The 22319-nt window shown below is 39.3% G+C and overlaps 1 protein-coding gene across 2 annotated transcripts in view; it reads right to left on the bottom strand.

Moving 5' to 3' along the window:
• Positions 1–22319, bottom strand: part of tmem248 (transmembrane protein 248) — a 39865-nt gene that overhangs the window by 6365 nt on the left and 11181 nt on the right. For both annotated transcript variants that reach the window (XM_043718542.1, XM_043718543.1), the window contains exons 2-5: positions 15133–15309; positions 11408–11693; positions 6596–6746; positions 836–1019 (exon numbers count right to left, since the gene is read on the bottom strand). In XM_043718542.1, coding sequence (XP_043574477.1) covers positions 836–1019; positions 6596–6746; positions 11408–11693; positions 15133–15309 — 798 coding nt within the window. The remainder of the gene's footprint in view (positions 1–835; positions 1020–6595; positions 6747–11407; positions 11694–15132; positions 15310–22319) is intronic.

Genomic DNA, 22319 nt, shown 5'->3' with positions numbered 1-22319 from the left:
TCTAATTCAGGTGCAGACCATCTCATTTGTACAGGAGCCACCTACCCTAGAAATGATCCCAGTGAGCTAAAAATCTAAAACTTCTTGCACCCGTTCTTGAGACGTGCATTCACCTGCATTATTCTCTTATTTCTGCACACTCTAGCACCAAGTAAAGTTGTTATAGCTCCCAGAGGACCATCTTTGTCATTAGACCAAGATGACTGGTGGTAACTTTAACCCAAAGGTCTCCAGATCTCAGGTAAGGGGCAAGATTGAGAAAACAGGACCTTCATGGTGACCTCAACAGGTACAGAAACTGAATGTGCACTGTTGGGGTCACTATGCATTTCAAACCAGTTATCCAGCTAACTGAGCAAACTGACATCCCTATGATTTGTAGAATTTTACACTGAGCAACATCCACTGAATAGATGCAACCAACAGTGGTATTACCAACAACACTTACATAAAATAGTAAGTGTAAGATCAGCAAAGAGAAAAAATTGAGAAGTCTTTTAAATATGAAAGACTTTGATGGGGTAAAGATCATGATAGACATATCATACCATAATATGGACCAACTAAATTTCCTACTGAATTGCTCTTGGCCCATAATAATGAGGTAGTAGATTATACTTGAGCAAAATAATCTTAGTGAGTAAAAAACACAAGATAAACTAATAAAAGATTCCCATTTCAATTTTTAAACATGCAAACCAAAGCAATGTATAACTTTAGGCAACGTTAATGGGTTGGCAACTTGTCACAGCGCCGTAAAGAAAACATAAGAACTATGAAACATCAGATTAATTTTGTGTTTCACATACATATAGTAAAATGATGCATTACTTACATCTGGCACAATGACTGTTAGTTTAGGATTAAGTGCATGATACACTTTCCCAATTGCTCCTTTGTAACACCAAAACGGGTTGTAATCTTGTGAATATTTTGTATTTGCGTCTCGAGCTGTGGTGAACATTTTATACCAGACAGTAGCATTGCTGAATGTTTCAGGGACGCAATGTGGTGGCTGGCTGCAAAAAGAAAGTAATTTTCACATTACTTCAAATGTTAAAAACTAGTTTGAATGACGTCGTCCACTTCTCTCCTAATGCCTTGCCCCTTTTCACACCATTAGGGCTGATAGCAAAAACATTGATAATTTCAAACTCTTGGAAAGAGTGTTGTGCAAGTATGCTCTGCTCCAAAGCAGATCCTTGGCTCATGTTCTGACGCTTCATGCCAGTTTTGTTTTGTTGTTGATGGTCATTTGGTATAGCCATCCACTTCAGGGAAGACAAGGAGACAGGTCACACAAGTCAAACACAAGCAGAACAGGAATCAAAATCTGTCCTGTTGCCGTTTATCTGAACCAAATCTGAGCCATCTGAGAACATTAGCCCCTTTAAAAAACATATCCATTTTAGTTTTGTTTAAAACTAGATTTTTGGTAACTTCAAAATTATCTTGATCTGGAGCTAAGCTTTGAACCAAGCTCTATAACAAAGACCACCTACTTCCAGGTCTGGAGGCATCACCCTGCCTATTGTTGAAATCATCCTTCATACTCTTGACCTTTAGAGTCAACTATTCCACTGCAATTCCGTCCAGCTTCTCAATTTTCATTTAAAAAAAACACTCCTCAAATTTCAAGTCTCTGTATTCTTCCCAATCCTACCAACTACTGCTCACCCTCTGCTCATTGATCTATATTTGATCCAGGTCCACAAACACCAAATTAAAATTAGCTTGTTAAATCCATCCATGGGCTTCCCATCCTAATCTCATCAACCCTGAAGCCCTCAAAGAACTTTGCAACTTCCAAATTTAGTCAATTGTGCACTCTCCACTGTTCACCACAACATAGGTTAGCACAGCCCTTCCTGATGGAATGATTGCTAAATCTGTTTTCCTTATCTCTTCCTTTAAATGACTTCCTAAATCCTGCCTTTTCAAACAAACCTTTAGTCTCCCAACCTTATGCTTCCTTCTTTAGTTCAATGTCAACTATTGTCTGATTGCTTAGTGAAGTATCCAGAGATGTGTTTACTACATTAGTGACACTTTATTAATGCAAGTTGCTGTTGTTAAAGGACCTAACACTTAAATAAGCAGATTATGTTTTTCCAGATCAAGAAATAAATAAGATGTACTCTAAAACAAAAGCAAAAAGACATTCCACATTAAGAGATTAACTAGATGTTAGAAAGTTGCCCTTCGTTAATTACGTTGCATTACTCATACTGTTCACTATTCGTCAACCATATTCTACTAAGTGTTTCAGAAAAATAAACTATTTACAAACATGGAAACAGACTCTTGGGTCCAACCATTCATGCAGAACACAATCCTAAACTAAACTGGTCCCACCTGCCTGCTCCTGGCTCATATCCCTCAAAACCTTTCCTATTCATGTAGTTATCCAAGTATCTTTTAAACATTGTAACTTCTTTGCCCACTTCCTCAGGAAGCTCATTCCACACGCAAATCACCCTCAGGTACAAAATTTGCCCCTCACGCCTTTTTTAAAAATCTCTCTCCTCTCACATCAAAAATATGCCCCTTAGTCTTGACATCTCCCATTTTGGGGAAAAGACATAAGCATTAACCCTATTTATACCCCTCATGATTTTTATAAAATTCCATAAGATCACCTCTTAACCTCATTCACTCCAGTGGAAAACGTCCCAGTCTATCCAGCCTTTCCGTATAAATCAAACCTTCCATACCAAGCAAAATCCTGGGAAATCTCTTCTGAACCCTCGCCAGCTTAGTAATATCTTTTTCCGAGAACTGGGGAACCAGAACTAAACACAGTACTCCAGAATATGTCTCACCAACGTCAGAGTCATAGAGATGTACAGCACGGAAACAGACCCTTCGGTCCAACTCATCCATGCCGACTAGATATCCCAACCCAAACTAGTCCCACCTGCCAGCACCCGGCCCATATCCCTCCAAACCCTTCCTATTCGTATAAGCATCCAGATGCCTTTTAAATGTTGCAATTGTACTCGCCTCCACCACTTCTCAACATAATTTTCCAACTCAGCGATGAAGGCAAGCATGCTAAACACCTTCTTAACCATCCTGTCTGTATGCATTACAAACTTTGAAGAATTATGTACTTGAATCCCTAGGTTCCTCTGTTCTGCAACACTACCCAAGACCCCACCATTAATTGTATAAATCCTGCCCCTATTTACTGTATCAAAATCGATACCTCATACTTATCCAAATTGACCCATTTGATCAAGATCCCTTTATAATTTTAGAAAATCTTCTCCGTTGTCTAATTATGCCACCAATTTTGATGTCACCCACCAACTTACTAACCATGACAAATAAGAGAGGACCCAGAACCCAAACATGTGGAACGCCACTGGTGCTAGGCCTCTCGTCCAAAAAACAACCTTCTACCATCACTCTGTATCCTGACATTAAGCTAATCATGTATCCAATCGGCATGCTCACCCTGAATCCCATATAATCTAACTTTCCAAATTAGTCTTACTATGCAGAACCTTGTCAAAAGGCTTTACTAAAATCCAAGTAAACAATGTCTACTGCTTTGCTGTCATCAATCTTTTCATTGCAACCGTTAACTTATAACTTTTTTGGTTGCATTAGTGGGAATTAAAAATGAAAACATTTTAATACAAGACAAACGAGACATACAAATTCCCTCAAAATGCATCACTGCAACGTTTCCTATAGATGTATGACCATGCAGCCATTTGTAAGACTCGTGCATTTCAATTGTCCTCCACTATGTGTCATCGGCTTCCATTTGAACCTGCCATGCACAGAGGTTAGAGGTCACGCAGAAGAAACAAAAATTTGGAGAACATTGCTGCAAAGTACATCAAATACAGGGTCACAGATGTGCATAGTTATAACCTATCACAAATTATGAACAGTATTTATTAGTTCTTCCATAACGGCTTTCAAGTAAATAAAAAGTATTTGCAACAAGTTATTTGCTAGACCAACAGAATGGGGAAAATAAAAGACCAAGTTATGGAGACACATTCCAGGTAGGAAAGAAAATCTTTACAAAGGATGCATTAACTCCTTGGAAGGTCATAACAATAATAAGTAAGCAATTTGTTTAAGTTACCGAATATGGGTGGCACGGTGGCACAGTGGTTAGCACTGCTGTCTCACAGTGCCAGAGACCTAGGTTCAATTCCCACCTCGGGCAACTGTCTGTGTGGAGTTTGCACATCCAAAAATGTGCAGGTCCAAAAACGGGCATGCTAAATTGCCCGTAGTGTTAGATGAAGGGGTAAAGGTAGGGGCTACTCTTCAGAGGGTCGGTGTGGACTTGTTGGGCCAAAGGGGTGTTTCCACACTTTAAGTAATCTAATCTAAACCTCTGCTAAAATATGTTGTCCAGCTACAGCAACTATTTGAAGAACCTTCAGTTTAAGAAAAAAAAGTTAAACAAGATCTGTGGAATAAGTTTAATTCAATTAACTGAGCTGATCACATTTTAACCTTAATGTCAGAACGTTGTAGATTCAATTCCAAGGTTTCAGAATAGTCCAGGTGGCACTTCAACAGGAAGTATCATCTTTTAAATGAGATCACTACAGCCCCACCTTCAGGTACTGCAGTGTACCTGTGTGTACAAACTGCACTTGGTTCCCGAAACTCAGCAGTGATTACACTTGAAGAACAGCTCATTTGATAAGATTCGGAAGATCCTGATAACAAAAGGTGAGTTAAACAGCAATTGATTTACTTTTCTCAAAAGAAACAATACAGAAGGGAAATTAATTTTCTCTAAGCAATAGCTTCTGAAGCAATAAATAATTAGGAGGCGCTGGTTTAATTTTCGTTATCATATAATATGTGATATTCTTCAAGCAAGGTCACAAATCCCAAATGCTGTAGTCAAACCAGAATGGAGATTAGGTTTAATTTGGCATGTAAATTGGTTTTTCTACGGGAGCCAAGGATCTGAATCTGACGATTGAATGGAGAAGTATACTTAAGCCAATTTCATTGAATTGTACTAATGGGTCCTTCAGAAACTTATCTAAATGGATTCTGCTGCATAAAAGGAAACTATTTTCTGTACAAAAGGATTCATCAAATAGAAGAGGGGGTAGAGTTAAGGCATTAATATTTCAACTCATGGAATAGTATAATACTAAAAATGTAAACAATGCTGACAGTATGATGATGCAGTAAAGTGATGTGATGTTATCAGGACAACCTTATTATGTAAGAATCCTGGCCATAAAATACTCATGTCTTCACATAAATTTACCCTGTACTTCATTTGATGGTCTTCTCTCCTGAATACTTCAAGAATCTTCGATTCAATTTTATGAATGGCAGACACTCTTATCCATGTCACACAAGTAGTCCCTATTTCTGTTATCACAACTGTGGGTATGAGAGGGGTAATCAATTGTGGAAGGGAGAGAAAGTGACTTTATTTTTATTCTCACCACTAATCCATAGATATGCATTTAATATAGTAGTAGTCAGAAATGGTGACTATGAGTCATATTTTTCTTCCATAATCCTGAGCTCACTTATTACTGCTCAGCTAGACTCAGTGTACTTTGCACCAAACAGAATTCTGACCAGATATAGTTCTTCTTTTTGTGGCTCAACTATTCACTAGAAAACCCAAATTCTGGTGATTCTGAAAACCGGGAAGAAAATTAAATTTCTAAAAATTCTTAAATGGTTGCTAAAAGATTTGGTAACTGTACTACTGGATAACTTGATTTGGAGGTACCAGTGTTGGACTGGGGTGTACAAAGTTAAAAATCACACAACACCAGGTTATAGTCCAACAGGTTTAATTGGAAACACTAGCTTTCGGAGCACTGCAGTGTACCTGTGTGTACAAACTGCACTTGGTTCCCGAAACTCAGCAGTGATTACACTTGAAGAACAGCTCATTTGATAATCCTTATACTCCACAACTACCTGACGATGGAGCAGCGCTCCGGAAAGCTAGTGCTTCCAAATAAATCTGTTGGATTATAACCTGGTGTTGTGTGATTTTTAACTGGATAACATGGAAGATTTACCATTCCCAATACCAAAGCCAAACAACACCAAACTAAATATGCACCCTCACACAAAGTATAGTTATGGACAATACCACTAGCTGGTAGGGAGGTTGACAAGAAAGAGTATAAATCACTGGCATCAAATGCGGATAAATTCATTTGATTGAATGAATTAATTACCAAATTAATCCAAGTTTGAATGTAGCATCTGCATTAGCTATCAGTGCAAATATTCTCTCACATTCACCCTACACAATATATTCACTCCTAGTTCAAAAATCCCAGGTAGGTTAGAAAATAAAAATAGGTAAATACAAATGACTGCAGATGCTGGAAACCAGATTCTGGATTTGAGTGGTGCTGGAAAGGCACAGCAGTTCAGGCAGCATCCGAAGAGCAGGAAAATCAACGTTTCTAGCAAAAGCCCTTCATCAAGCCCAAATCGTCGATTTTCCCGCTCCTCGGATGCTGCCTGAACTGTTGCGCTTTTCCAGCGCCACTCTAATCCTGGAAAATAAAGATACCCTACACACCCATTTGAAAGCCCCAATCACTTCCAGAATAATACTCACACTGTGACAGGAAAAACATTAGTTGCAGCTGTAATGGTCATGCATGTCGTGTAAACCATCTGCTCACACTGGCCATGGAGTACACATTCATCGGAATTCCAGGAAGTTGGCAAAGTAAATGTAATATTCATTTCTTCATGTGATTCATGCCCTATAAAATAGTCACAATGTATTTTTAAAATCACAGTCAATAAACATTTTAGGGTGCACTAAGTGCTCAAAACATGCCACTGGGGACATTACAATAAAAATCAAAAGTCATATCTTCCTGGAGAGCTACTCAGTATTATAGCAAAATTGATTGTTAAAAATGGATCTGTTCACTTTATAGATTGTTGTGTTAGTAATAAATATTAGTTCTGCACATCAGAAGTACAACATGCAATAAGGTACACCACAAGAAATAATCAGATCTGCTAATCACAAATTTGATTGAACAAACTATTCAGCAATAAATATTGCTTTATAATCCAATTCACAATGAGAATTTTCTCATTTTCATATTCAGTCTGTAGCAAGTAGTAGTAAAATTGAATTATTTAAAACATCACACAAAACATATTAGAAGTGCAACTGCACAAACATAATGGTATCAAATAAAATACAACATAATCAAAAGCAAAGTATTAAATATTTCCACCTCCAACACCTACTCTCAGTCAGCCTTTTGAAATTCATATTTGTGGTTTATTTAATTGCCAGTGTCCTGGGAATTGAGAGTGTGGCGCTGGAAAAGCACAGGTCAGGCAGCATCCAAGGAGCAGGAGAATCAACGTTTCAGGCATAAGCCCTTCATCAGAAATCATGAACGGTGAAATTCCTGATGAGCGGCTTATGCCCAAAATGTTGATTCTCCTTTTCCTCGGATGCTGCCTGACCTGCTGTGCTTTTCCAGCACCACAGTCACTCTGAGCTCCAGTATCTTCAGTCCTCACTTTCTGCTTGCATTTTAAGAATGCAAGTCTGACATTTTGGACCAATGTATACTCTAAAGCTAATCCAAAACAAATCTTTATAAAATTTTCACCAAGAATGTATACTGTAGAAAACATTCTTCTACAGTAATACTTCAAAGAATCAGTACCAGGTTCTTGCAACATTACCAATTTGACAAACTTCCTATGATGAAGCAACTGTAACTGGAAATTTAAAACCATTACAAAAGTTGTTTATTCACAGCTAATATCACAGTGGGAGGCAGAGTAATAGACATTATGTTTCCTTGGAGTATGCAGGTGATTCAGGACCCTTGTAACTTTTTTTTTGCTGAGCTATGAAACAGTGACTAAAAAGGACACAATTTGGATGCAGCCTGTTTTGGAATGTTTGTTTTGCAGCTGTGTCGCTTACAGGAACAAGTGGTTGTACACACAGATGCTGAGAAGAACTTTCAACGAGATATAGATTAAGACATTTGCAGAACAGAAGGTGACTATTCAGCCCATCATGTTCACACCAGTCAACAAAGACATCACCACACTCATCCATTTTAAGTTCTTGGCCCATAGCGTAGAGGCGGTGACAATGCAAATGAAGACCTAAATACTTCAAGTGTTACAAAAGTTTCTGAATTAACCACCCTTTAAAGCAGTTCCAGAATCCCAGCAGCCTCTGGATGAAAAACATTCTCTTTGCCTTCTATATCTTACCTTAAATTTATGCCCTCTGGTTAGTGACCCTTCTACGAATAAGAAAAAATGCTTTCCTATCCTTAAGTGAAACAAAAGTGAGGATATTGTAAATCGGAAGCAAACAAGAAAAAAAAAATTAGAGAAACTCGGGAGGCCTGGCTCACAGGACTCTAAACATGAATGTTATTCTTTCCACAGATGCCACCAGGTTTGCTGAGCTTCTCCAGCAATTTGCTTTTGTTTTCTTTACTACTCACTCTATCTGCAACCCTCAAAACCTTAAACATCTCTATTAGGTCTCTTCACAACTTTAACTGCTCCAATGAAAACAATCCCGGCCAATCTAATCTTTTCTCATAACTCAGACTCTCAGCCCAGGCAGCAACCTGATAAACATTCTCTGCAACCATTCTAGTTCAATCACATCATGCTTACCAGAACTGTAAACAGTACTCCAATTGTGGTCTAAACAAGTTTTATAGTTCCAGCATGACCATCTTGCTCTTGTATTCTAAAGCTCAGCTAAAAAAGACAAATATCCCACATTCCTAATTAACCATATTATCTTCAGTGATTTATGCACATGCACTCAGTTCCTCTCATCTTCAGTACCTTCAGGCACAGTGGTTAGCATTGCTGCCTCATAGCGCCAGGGACCAGAGTTCAATTCCACCCTCAGGCGGCTGAAGTTTGCATATTCTGCCCATAGGTGCTGCTCCGGTTTCTCTCTCAGTCCAAAGATGAGCAGGTTAGGTGGATTGGCCATGGGAAATGTAGGATTACAGAGATGGGATGGGTTGGGGAAGGATGCTCTTCGGAGGGTCGGTGTGGACTCAATGGGCCAAATGGCCTGCTTCCACAGTGTAGAGATTTGAAGACTCCAAAATCCTACCACTTATTGTGTAATTCCTTGGTCTTGTCAGCCCTCCACACGTGCTTATCTCATATGTCTACCCTTATGATCTCATTTGATAGTAATTCCCATGACATCAGCCATCCTCACATCAAGAATTGATTCCTTAGTCTGTATCATGAAAACTGATGCTGTACCTATTCAGTTGCTCTGCCATTTCTTTGATCCCCACTATTACTTCAGCAGTCCAATGGCCACTCTTGCCTCTCTCTTCCCTGAGCTTCTAAAAAAACTCCTACAATCTTCTATTAAGAGCGAACTTACTTTCAGATTTCATCTTCCCTTCCCCCATACTACTTTTAAACTGTCTTTGCTTAAAAGACTCCCCAGTCCTCTGGCTTCCCACTGATCTTCACCTCATTGTATGTTTTTCCCTTTTGCTTTTACGCTGTTCCCGACTCCCCTTGTCTGCAATGGCTGTCTGGTCCTCTTAATATGTTTCTTCTACCTTGGTTTGAATTTCTGCTGCACATTCCAACTTATCTCCAGAAAACAACTGTTTATTTTCACCTGAATGGCAAAGGATGAGAGGTGACCTGATGGAAGTTTCCAAAATTATGAGACTCAGTCTTTTTGTCCCAGGATAGGAATATCAATTACTTGGTACATAGCTTTTTTTTTTAAAATAAAAGGGCATAAGTTTACAGGAGATGAGAGAGGCAAGTTTTTTTTTTTAAATTCAGAGGGTGATAATTGCTTGGAATGAACTGGTGGAGGAGACAACATCTAAATATCTTGACAGATAAATGAACAAGCGGAATATAGAGATATGGAGCACAGAGGCAAAAGGTTTTAGTTTAGAAAGGCATCATATATGTTGGTACAGTATTGGTGGACACAAGGACCTGTTCATGTGCTGTACTGTTCTTTAAATTCTTAATTCCTGGCATTGCTACTCCACCATCTTTTCTGTTAGGTTGCCCTTCCAATCAACACTGGCTAGCTCCTGCCTCATGTCTTTGTAGTTATCTTTACTCAATTGTAATACTGTTACATCAGATTCCAGCTTCTCTCCCTCAAATTGCAGAATGAAGTCTATCATATTGTCACCGCCTTCATTTTAAGCTCCCTAATCAAGACTGCCAGATGACATAGCAAATCCAGAAAGGCCACAAGCTGCTTCAGAAAATCTTGCGGACGTTCCACAAATTCCTTTTCTTGGGATCTGCTACCAACTCGATCTTCCCAGTACATCTATATGATAATCCCTTGTTCATCAACGCTTTCTTTCATGTCTTTCCTATCTTCTGATCTTTTTTCTGCCCCACATTCTGACTACTGCTAGAGGGTTCTTGCACCATCTCTCCAACATTCATCTGCTCTATCCTTCTATGCCTATATTCACTACTGCATGACACCAGGAGGAAATCTAGAGATTGCTACCTTATTCGATTTCCTATGTAACTCAATAAAGTCTACTTGTAACATCACATTTTTTTCTTCCTATATCATTGGTCCCAATATCAACCACTACTTCCGATTGTACACCTGCTTCTTTCAGAATTCCCCTGCAGCCGTTCTGTGGCAATCTTGACCCCAACACCCAAGCGTTGACATACTATCCTAGAGTTATAACAACTGCTGAAGTGTCTATCTATTCTACTCATTAACAAGCTCCCTACTTCATTAACAAGCCCCTCCACACTTCTGCTTCCCAAGTAGCTAGATTATCCACAGTGTCATGGACTTGACTGTGGCTGGTCTCCACGAAGGAACCATCACTATCATAGTCTAAGACTGAAAAATGTTCACAAGTGAATGGCACTTGGGATATTTCCTCACTGTCTATCCAGCCCCCTTGTTCTGTCTGGCAATCACCGAGTTAGTCAGCCAGTTCTTAAGCTATATTTACAATCTTTAATCACAAGCAACAAGAAGTTTATTTAAATAATATAGGAGGAAGCATAGTTAAAAAGACAACTATTTGACTAAAAACCTGGAAGTAAAATTGTAAAATATTTGCGTAGATTATAAAGTTTTTTTTGTGGAAGTTAAATTCATTGAAATTAAATCAGTCAATACAATATAAATACACAAAACCTGGAATCATCCAACAACTGAATTAATGGGATAAAGAAAGCTGTGCAAAATTATAAATGAACTGAAACAAATTAAGTTTTAAAATTAATTTGATTCCAAATTTTTAAAAACATTACAACATTGAACTGTGGAAGAGAAGTAAAAAAGGCAAGCCAATAACTTAAGATTAGAGAAATAAAGTTACAGCACTTCAGTTCATCAGGACAGAACACATTGCAGTTTCTTTACCTGTCAGCCCGATCTGATGTCCAAATATAGTTGCACTAAGGTGTGTAATATTGCGAGAGTATCCACCAAAAGGTTTTAGAGGATCCAATGTGAGTGTTATAGAAACAGAAATATTTATTGGTCCAGGATCTTCCAGAACTGATGGAGATTGTGTGGAAGATCGCATTTGTCCACTTGTTACAGTGCTCTCTGGGGTGGTTGTTTCATTAATGAGGTGCTTTAAAGTTTCATTCTCAGATACACACAAGTCCAGATCATTAAATCTCAACAGGAAAGTGTTCCAGTCCTATCAGGAGACAAAAAAAGTGTTTATTTTAAAATCATAATTTTAGTGCTTCAACTTTTAAAATATATTGCAATAGCAATCACAATCCACTTAGTAACAATGATTTTGATTGATGCTGTCACCATTAACCACCACCAGAATTACTTTCATAATAACATAGACATATTCAAACAGCACCTTGGATTTTTGAAAAAATATCCTTAAGTGGTGGTGAGCTTCTTGAACTGCTGCAGTCTAAGAGACGCAGACATGCCAACAATGCTATTAGGGAGTTCCAGGATTTTGTTGTGTGCCTTGGAGGAAAACTTGCAAGTTGTTGTCCTTATTCTTCCAGATGACCAAAATCTTGGATTTAGTAGATATTGCCAAAGGAGCCTTGATGAGCTGCTGCATCAATGGTGGAGGAAGTAAGTTTTGAAAGTAGTCAATGGTTTGCCAAGCGTGCCAATTGCTTTGTACTGGATGGTGTCAAATATCTTGACTGTCGCTGAAATTGCACCCACCCAGTAAAGCAGAGTGCTATATCACACTTTTGACTACATGATATAGAGGCTTCATGAAGCCAGATGGTGAACTACCTATTGCAAAATTCCCAGCCTCTGACCTGCTCTGTAGCACTACAGTATGAATATGGCTTACCCAGTTTGTTTTCTGGTTATTGGTAACTTCTAGGATTTTGACAATGGGGGATTTAGTCATGGAGAAATGATTAGATTGCCTCCTGTTGGAGATAGTTGTTGCCAGGTACTTAAGTAGCACAATGTTAGTGGGTGGCACGGTGGCACAGTGGTTAGCACTGCTGCCTCACAGCGCCAGAGACCTGGATTCAATTCCCACCTCAGACAACTGGAGTTTGCACATTCACCCCATGTTTGCGTGGGTTTCCTCCCACAGTCCAAAAATTTGGCCATGCCAAATTGCCCGTAGTATTAGGTGTATGGGAATAGGTCTGGGTGGGTTGCGCTTCGGCGGGTTGGTGTGGACTTGTTGGGCTGAAGGGCCTGTTTCCACACTAAGTAATCTACTCTAATCTAATGTTACTTACTACACATCAGCCCAAGTTTGAATGTTGTCTAGAGCCAGGAACATGTGGATTATAGAAAGATTTTCATAGTCATTTCACTGATTCAAAGGATGAATAAAAGTTTGGTCAAGGAGGTGCATTTTGGGAACTGGAATGAGGAAAGGCAGAGAGGTTTGAAGAGGTAATACCAGAGCATAAGGCCATAAATGTCTGAAAACAGTGTTAATGCGAGTGGGTGAAACACAAGCGAGAGAATTGGAGAATGCTACAGACATAGGGAGGCAATCCCCATAAAGGAATTCAAAGAGAACAAGAAAATTAATAAATTTAAACTGTTAGGAAAACTGAATTCTAGCGTGTGAAACCTGGTGTGAGACAGGATACAAACACTGATTAAATGAGCTAAAATATGCAGAGATTAGAAGTTAAGTGAAATGTAAGCAAATTTCAAGTCTACATATAAAATTATGGAAGGAGGTTTCTCTGTAAGGGCTTCAGCAGAGGTGCAGACACACGAGATCTTTTTATGGGCAAAACGACACTTTTTTTAAGAAAAAGCATATAGAATATCAGAAGACTTCACAAGTTGCAAATGATCAGTGAATTTAAAAAAAATCCAAGGTCAACCTTTATCTTAATTGATCAGTTGAAATTAACAATTGCCAAGAGGAAGAGAATAAAGGAGACTGGCCACTAACCAAAGGTCTATTAAATGTGTGAACAAACTCTTCAGAAATGTCAGGCAACACACATGAAAAGTAAGAATCAAAATGCAGACAATATGTAATGACTTGCTGATGCTTCCTCTTCCCAAGACTTCTCATATCCATGTTGTTAAAATACAGTCTACACTTGAAGTTTTATTTTTCATTAAACTTGGCACACAGAACACTTCAGTCAACACGAGATCATCATTATCCTTTGAGGTGCATACACTAGGCTTCCTTTGTTCAAACAATTTGACTGCAAAACCCTCTGAAGCACTCACTGCCAGAGCAGCTTCAGTTTGGACGTCTAAAGGTTTACATTTAATACTTACTTTTGAATAACTGCCATTTGTTTTATTAATATTATGTGTATTTTGAATTGTGTGAAAATTATGCTGATCTCAACATATTTGACAAAATACTATTGGACAATACTTACAATAAAATCATTTCTCACCAAAACTAGCACAAGACTTAATCAAAATCATTTAGCTTCAATGCCTTTGAAGGAAACGTCAACCAAGGTCTCACCTATCCTCTCAAGTGGTTGTAAAAGATCCCATGGCACTATGGGATGAAGTACAGGGTATTCTCGTTGTACTACAGGAAAGACCATCACAACAGATCTTCATTTGTTGGGACTCCTTGCTATGTGCAAATTCAAAGGCCCATTTCTCTCGAAGTGGGGCTAAACTTCAAAATTTATCCCCTCATTGTGAAGTACTTAGGGATGGAATGAAGCTGTGAAATGTGTCATAATAAGAAGTTCTATTTAAAATGTTTTTCTCACTTCTGTGACTATTCTTTTGTAAACCTGACAGCAGATGCATTCAATTTAATCCACAAACAAATGAAGTGTTCAAAAAAGAAATCACTGTGCTGCCAATTATGAGGTGGCATGGTGGCTCAATGGTTAGCATTTCTGCCTTATAGGATCAGGGACCCGGATTCAATTCTGGCCTTGAGCGGCTGTCTGCTTGGAGTTTCAAGTTCTCCCTGTTCAGCCATATGTCCTAGTTTCCACCCACAGTCCAAAAATGTGTACATTAGGTGAATTGTTCATAGTGTCTAGAGATGTGCAGGCTAAGTCAATTAGCACGGTAAATGTGGGGTTATGGAGACAGAATAGGGGATTGGGCCTGGGTGCGATGCTGTTACGAGGGGTGGTGAGGAGTCAAGGGGACAAATAGCCTCTTTCCGTTCTGTAGAGATTCTATAATGCCATTTAGCCAGTAATACTACTAATTAATAATAATTAATTAACTAATACACTTAGGTTTGTGCTTTTACCTGACAAAAGAGATTCATGAGTTCTATTACAGATTAACACAGGTTGAGGAAGTAAATGACAATAACTGGAACATGGCGTTTTGAGAAGGAAAAATGCTGTTTATATTTTAAAATATAGTGATCATTCCTCTTGTAGTGTGCAAAAGAGAAGGCAGAAATATTTAGCAAACTAAATGCCATTACAGCTGTTTTTGTTGACTTAAAGCAACGTTTGCAAGCATAGTTGTTTTTACCTCCAAGTGACTAAATACATCTTATCCACAGATTTCAGAACAGAAGTGACACTACAGTACATTTACAGTTGGAATCTATGTAAATAGTATCTATGTTCTGGTGAAAACCTAGAGCTTTAATCATGACAAACATTTTTTAAAAGCACTACTTCATACAATAAAAAATAAGAGGAAAGAAACAATACCTCAGTCATTTCTGGAGACTTTATTTCCTTTATTTTGAAAAAGTAACCCAATGTCAGGAAAGCGATGGCCATTGCACTGACACTAATCATAAACACCACAAGTGGAGGACGGTTGCTTATGTATACCTTCAAGTTCTCAAGTGGATGGATAGTAAGCATGGTTCCCATCAAGTAAACCTGCAAAACAAATCACTTTTTAAAATTGTATACAACAATGGATTTTATTATCTGCCAACAGACAAGGTTTCCTACAACTGACCTGCTATTTTGCAATTAGGAATGAAAAACCCAATGCTATTAAATATTTTTTGTTGTTTGATTCACATCAAACACACAGCTATCACTAAACCAAAACATCAAACTTAAAGCTCCAAGGCATTTAAAATTTACGTTATTTGCAGTTTACAGTCCAATTTACTATCACTGTCACAATTCATTCAAAAATTCAGAATAAAAATATTCTTGCTAATACACATACAATGATCAACAAATCAAAATTCTTGCCCAAAGTTGCAATGATTGCATATAGCAATCAAAAAGCTAAAAGTCTAGCCTCAAACATTAAGAACATTTCCAGAAAATAAAGCATCCAGCAGCTGTTTTGATTTGTCAAATCAGTCTCTGCCCACTTCCAACCTGACAAACTCTCTGTTCAGTAAGGTTAAATAGACTTAAACATATGAACTACATTCAGATGATTTAAAGCAGTTATGATGAAAAGTTAGTACCCAGTAGTCATAACCTAATTTTTCAGATTCTGTTTCAACTAATTATTTCTCACAAAGTTTTTCTTTATCCTGGCTATTTAGGTTGATTACAAAATTATGAAGCTCAGAATCAATGTCTATTCATGCTCGCACAGCTTCAATCTGCTTTTACAGGATTGAACAAAGAATTGAAATTCAGAGGTATGCACAAAGAATGGTTGAATTCACCCCTGGTCTTGAGCCAGCATGTAGCCTGTATTTAGTATTCTTTCCTAAAAAGGTAAAAAAAAACTCAAAACAAATCAGGATTTAGATGCAAAGCCAAGTCATGCACCAGCAATGTTAACACCAAGACATTAGAAAATGTCAGTAAAATGTTTTGCATATAGTATATGTCATGGAAATATTTACTTTGCTTCCTGTGTTTCAGTCATGACTATCATTAGCATTAGCAGTCATATCCATTTTTCACTGGAAAAACCGAAGCCATTGCTTCCAGTTCAGATTTCAAACACCATTCCCCAGTTAGACTCAGTCCATCTCTAAGTTTTTGAAATTAAACAAGTCTGATCTTCCTGGCTTGTTTACCCAAACTGAGTGAACACTTAACTATGCCTTCATTAAGACAGTTCACATCCACTTTGCTGACAGAATTTGCCTCAGATTGTGCGCTGCCGAAATCTTTGCTCTTGCATCTGGTACCTGCACACACAACTACGCCAACATGTTTTCTGACTGTTTCTCCACAGTCAATTTTCTGCACATGAGGTAATCGCAAAATCCTTCCCAAATTTTAACAAAGTCCAGTTCAACGATCGCTCCTCTGCAAATTGTCTTTATAATTTTCTCATTTCTCAGGAAAATAAAACACTTGCATTCAGATGTCTCCCTTCCATTTTTTCTCAAAATTGTCAATTTATCCATTAATTGTATAATTAAAGTATTTGTTCCATGAAAGGACAGAATTACATTTCACTGTTGTCATGTAAAGACCTTACCAATATGTAATTCATAAAGTCACACACAAAGTGCAAGGACAATGAGAGGAAAGAGGTTTACAATCAGATTATGAATATGTATAAAATCTTAAAAGAACTTGGGACTGTGCGTTTCTTTCTCATAATAAGGATGTCAGTATTGGGATTTCCAGTGACCACAAGCCCTCAATATAAAAGTTTCACTTCAATTTGTTACTCAATAGCTGGATTTTAGAATTGAACACAAAAGTGATTATCCCAAGCCTGAAAGATTATATATCTTTCAGTTGCATGAATTTACTTCATTATGATGAGTCACCGTAATGTTATATACAGACTTTCTAATGATCTCAACTGAAGTTACTACTAGACAAGTCAGATCGCAAAACATATTTTAAGAAAAACATAATTTGGCTTGACAGACCAAATTATGTTTTTCTTAAAATTTCACTGAAAGCACACAAGGCTATAGATTTAGACTTGCCAATTAAATAGAAGCTCGTTACTCAAAAGAAAATAAAAGTAAAATAAAAGTCTGGAAAGTTAACAAACTATATTCTTTTGCTGAGGTAAATTATCACCTTAACTGCTCTGAACCTCTTTTCTAGCAGAAGCTGCATTTTCAGTCAGGCCTCCTTCAAACCGAACCAAAAGCTAAGGTAAAACAAATCTGCTATTAATGAATGCCACAACAGCTAATGGCTTAACATTTCTCTCAGCTTTTGTAAACCTCAAAAATATAATTAACATTGCACAGGTCCTTGCAGTCACCTGGTTTCTCTCTGATACATACTGGTTTTAAAGTCACGGTTCTGATAAGACTGACCCAATTAAATTTTAAATCCCTTCCTTCACAAAAATCAGACCCATACCCATATAAGTTTGAAAACCAAACTCTTAAAAGAAATGAAGTCATTTAATGCAGTTCTGATAATATCCCTAGCGTTCATCAGCTACAAATATAAACAATCACGTCTGCAGAACCACTGTGAAATGCAAACATGGATTGCTCACTCATGTAGGTGACTGAAAGAAACTATTTACTAAAACCAATGATGCATCCAATTTGTACTCTAATACCTTAAACACAATACAAGGGATTTGAAAAAAACTCATCTGAACAACTTCCAAAATGCAGTGAAGAAATGTTACACAACAACGCATGCTGCGTGGCACAAGTACTCCCAAAGGGCTGTTAGGTACAGATTTCCATGATTTGACACTGTAGCAATAAAGGAATGCAATCTATTTCTACGTCAGGATAGCATGTGACAAGGCAGGGAACGTGAAAGTGTTCACATGGAACTGCTGTCCTTATCCTCCCAGGCTGTAAATGTCCAAGTTGGTAAACCCCAAAACAAAGTCTTGACAAATTACTAAAAGTGCATCTTACAAAAACTACACACTCCACCCAGTGCATCCATGGTGGAGGAAGTGAATGAGTAAAATGAGTTTTACTAAAATTAAATTGAATAATTAAATCCAAGAATGAGAAGTGAGCTGCCTCTTCTTCCAACCCTCCCATTTTTTTCCAAACCAAAGGGGTAGCCATGGGCACCTGCATGGGCCCAAGCTGTCCCTGCCTTTGCTGGGTACGTGGAACAGTCCAGAGCTACACCGGCACCATTCCCCACCTTTTCATCTGCTACAATGATGACTGTATCAGCACTACCTCGTGCTCCCACGAGATTGAACAATTCATCTACTTCACTAACACCTTTCACCCCGACCTCAAATTCACCTGGACCATCTCGGACACCTTCCTCCAGGGAAGCACTGAAGTTCGTGACCTGCTTTCTATTTGTGCGTTTAGGTTTCCTTGGGTTGAGGATGTCATTTCCTGTAGTGACAATTCCCTCCACAACTCCCTCGTCAGATCCACGCTCCCCACCAGCCCTCACCCCACTCCCTACAGCTTCCTCTGCAACCGCAGGAAGTGCAAAACCTGTGCCCACATCTCCCCACTCACCTCCATCCAAGGCTCCAAAGGATCCTTCCATAGCCGACAGAAATTTACCTGTACCTCCACAAATGTCATCTACTGTATCCATTGCACCCGATGTGGTCTCCTCTACATCGGGGAGACACGATACCTTCTTGCGGATCACTTCAGAAAACATCTCTGGGCCACCTGCACCAACCAACCCTACCACCCAGTGACTGAACACTTCAACTCCCCCAAGGACATGCAGGTCCTTGGCCGCCTCCTTCACCAAACCCTGCCTGGAAGAAGAACGCCTCATCTTCCACCTTGGGACCCTGCAACCACACGAGATCAATGTGAACTTCACCAGTTTCCTAATTTCCCCTCCCCCCCACCTTATCCTAGTCCCAAGCCCCCAACTTGGCACTGCTCTCTTGACCTGTCCATTATCTTTCCAATCTATCCGCTCCACTCTCTTCTCCCGTACCTTCACTTACTTATTATATTCTCAGCTACCTTCCCCCAGACCCCACCCCCTTCCCATTTATCTCTCAGTCCCCCAGCACATAAGCCCTTCATCAGGAATGAAGCCTAAGCCCGAAACATCGATTCTCCTGCTCCTTGAGTGCTGCCTTACCTGCTGTGCTTTTCCAACACCACACTCTCAACTCATCCTGAACGGTGCTGAAAATGTGTTGCTGGAAAAGCGCAGCAGGTCAGGCAGCATCCAAGGAGCAGGAGAATCGACATTTCGGGCATGAGCCCTTCTCCAGGAATGAGGAAAGTGTGCCAAGCAGGCTAAGATAAAAGGTTGGGAGGGGGGACTTGGGAGAGGGGCGTTGGAAATGCGATAGGTGGAAGGAGGTTAAGGTGAGGGTGATAAGGTGAGGGTGATAGGTCGGAGTGGGGGTGTGGGCGGAGAGGTCAGGAGCCCAGAAGGGCTCATGCCCGAAACGTCGATTCTCCTGCTCCTTGGATGCTGCCTGACCTGCTGTGCTTTTCCAGCAATACATTTTCAGCTCTGATCTCCGGCATCTGCAGTCCTCACTTCATCCTGAATGGTGTCAAACTTCAAGTGCAGTTTTAACAACACTCGTTCAGCAAACTGGAATGTATCCCATCACACTCCTATCTGTTGCCTTGTAGATGGTTGGAAAGTTTGTGTGAAACAGGAAGCAAGTCACTTACCATAATGCATCCAGCCCCTTGCCTGCTCTTGGAGCCACAGTATTTGTGGCTATTCCAGTTAAGTTTTAGTTAATAGTGACTGCCCAGGATGTTGATGATAAGTGATTGGCTGATTGTAATGCTAGTGACTGTTAAATAGAGTTGCCAGGTTTGACCTGTGTGGCGTAAACTGTATTTACCAGTTTATGCTATCTGAGTCAAGCCTGGCAACAGTCTTATTTATCATATCAAGCCTGAATGCTGTCCATGCCTTGTTGCAAGCAGTTAAGGACCTTTTCACTATAAGGCAAGTGCCCAGTTGGTTTTAATAAAAAACACATGAAAATGCTATCATTCAGGCTATTGTCTCTGTGCTGGCTGCTTGGTAGTGTTAGTCCAATACTAACCTAAGTGCCCTGCTCCCCTGAGTTGAAAATATTTATCCGATGCCCCTGCAAAGGATGGAAGGACTTTTGACTCAACTATTCCGTGCAGCAAAACTACAACAACCCTTCACAAGGAATTTTATTGTCCCAACTGCAGGCTTCACTCTCACAAATTTTAAAATGTAGGAGCTCTCATTACGAACATCCTAACTGGAAGAAAGAGTTTAATTCACCCAATTACAATTTTTCATTGCTCCCAGTATCATTCATTTAGACAATAGGTGCAGGAGTAGGCCATTCTGTCCTCCGAGCCTGCACCACCATTCATTATGATCATGCTCAATCAGTATCCTGCTCCTGCCTTATCTCCATAACCCTTGATTCCACTATCCTTGAGAGCTCTATCCAACTCTTTCTTAAATGGATCCAGAGACTTGGCCTCCACTGCCTTCTGGGGCAGAGCATTCCACACACCCACAACTCTCTGGGTGAAGAGGTTTCTCCTCATCTCTGTCCTAAATAGCCTACCCCTTATTTTTAAGCTGTGTCCTCTGGTTCGGCACTCACCCATCAGCGGAAACATGTTTCCTGCCTCCAGAGTGTCCAATCCTTTAATAACTTTATACGTCTCAATCAGATCCCCTCTCAGTCTTCTAAACTCAAGGGTATACAAGCTCAGTCGCTCCAATTTTTCAACATAAGATAGTCCCGCCATTCCAGGAATTGAACCTACGCTGCACTCCCTCCATAGCCAGAATGTCTTTCCTCAAATTTGGAGACCAGAACTGCACACAATATTCCAGGTGCGGTCTCACCAGGGCCCTCACCAGCTGCAGAAGAACCTCTTTGCTTCTGTACTCAACCCCTCTTGTTATGAAGGCCAGCATGTTATTAGCTTTCTTCACTCCCTGCTGTACCTGCATGCTTACCTTCATTGACTGGTGTACAAGAACACCCAGATCTCTTTGTACTGCCCCTTTACCTAACTTGACTCCATTTAGGTAGTAATCTGCCTTCCTGTTCTTGCCAAAGTGGATAGCCATACATTTATCCACATTAAACTGCATCTGCCATGCATCTGTCCACTCACCTAACCTGTCGAGGTCACCCTGTAATCTCCTAACATCCTCCTCACATTTCACCCTGCCACCTAGCTTTGTATCATCAGCAAATTTGCTAATGTTACTATTAATACCATCTTCTATATCATTAATATATATTATAAAAAGCTGCAGTCCCAGCGCTGATCCCTGCGGTATCCCACTGGTCACCACCTGCCATTCCGAAAGGGAGCCATTTATCACTACTCTTTGTTTCCCGTCAGCCAACCAATTTTCAATCCAAGTCAGTACTTTGCCCCCAATACCATGCGCCCTAAATTTTGCTCACTACATTTATGACTACATTTTCTATCCTTGGCATCAACTTGGCCGATTTACACTGTATTAACTTTATGCAGGGAATTTTAACACTTGGTTAGGTTGAAAACAGATGAGAAAGTAAAACTCTAAGATTCTCAAACCTGAATCCAACCCACCTAGTTAGTTTTAAATGGCTATCTTAATATATCACCTGCAATATCACAAGTCCTTCATTAATCTTTTGAGAAACACCTTCTTGAAGATCTTTTAGAAATCCAGGTATACTACATTTATTGGCTCCCTTTATCTACCTTACTAATTGCATTCTGAAATAGCTCCAATAAATTTGTTAAATAGGATTTTCCTATTGTTAAGCCACAATGACATCTCCTAATCACACTACCCTGTACTAAATGCATTGCTAAGACTTCCTTGATTGTAGATTCCAGTATTTCCACAAATTAATGTTATACTAACTGGCCTGTAGTTTCCATTTTTTCCAAATGCAGCATCAATATTTGTCAACTTATAATTTGATGGGAATATTCCAGAATCTTAAGGAACTTTTAAAAAACAAAGCTTGCAGACCAGCTATCTCTGCAACTCTCTTTTAGAACACTAAGGCATAGGCCATCAGGTGCAGTGAATGTCAGATTTTAGTCCCT

The sequence above is a fragment of the Chiloscyllium plagiosum genome, chromosome 28 (assembly GCF_004010195.1).
Source record: "Chiloscyllium plagiosum isolate BGI_BamShark_2017 chromosome 28, ASM401019v2, whole genome shotgun sequence".
Classification (NCBI taxonomy): Eukaryota; Metazoa; Chordata; class Chondrichthyes; order Orectolobiformes; family Hemiscylliidae; genus Chiloscyllium; species Chiloscyllium plagiosum.
This window is presented reverse-complemented; position numbering and strand designations above follow the sequence as displayed.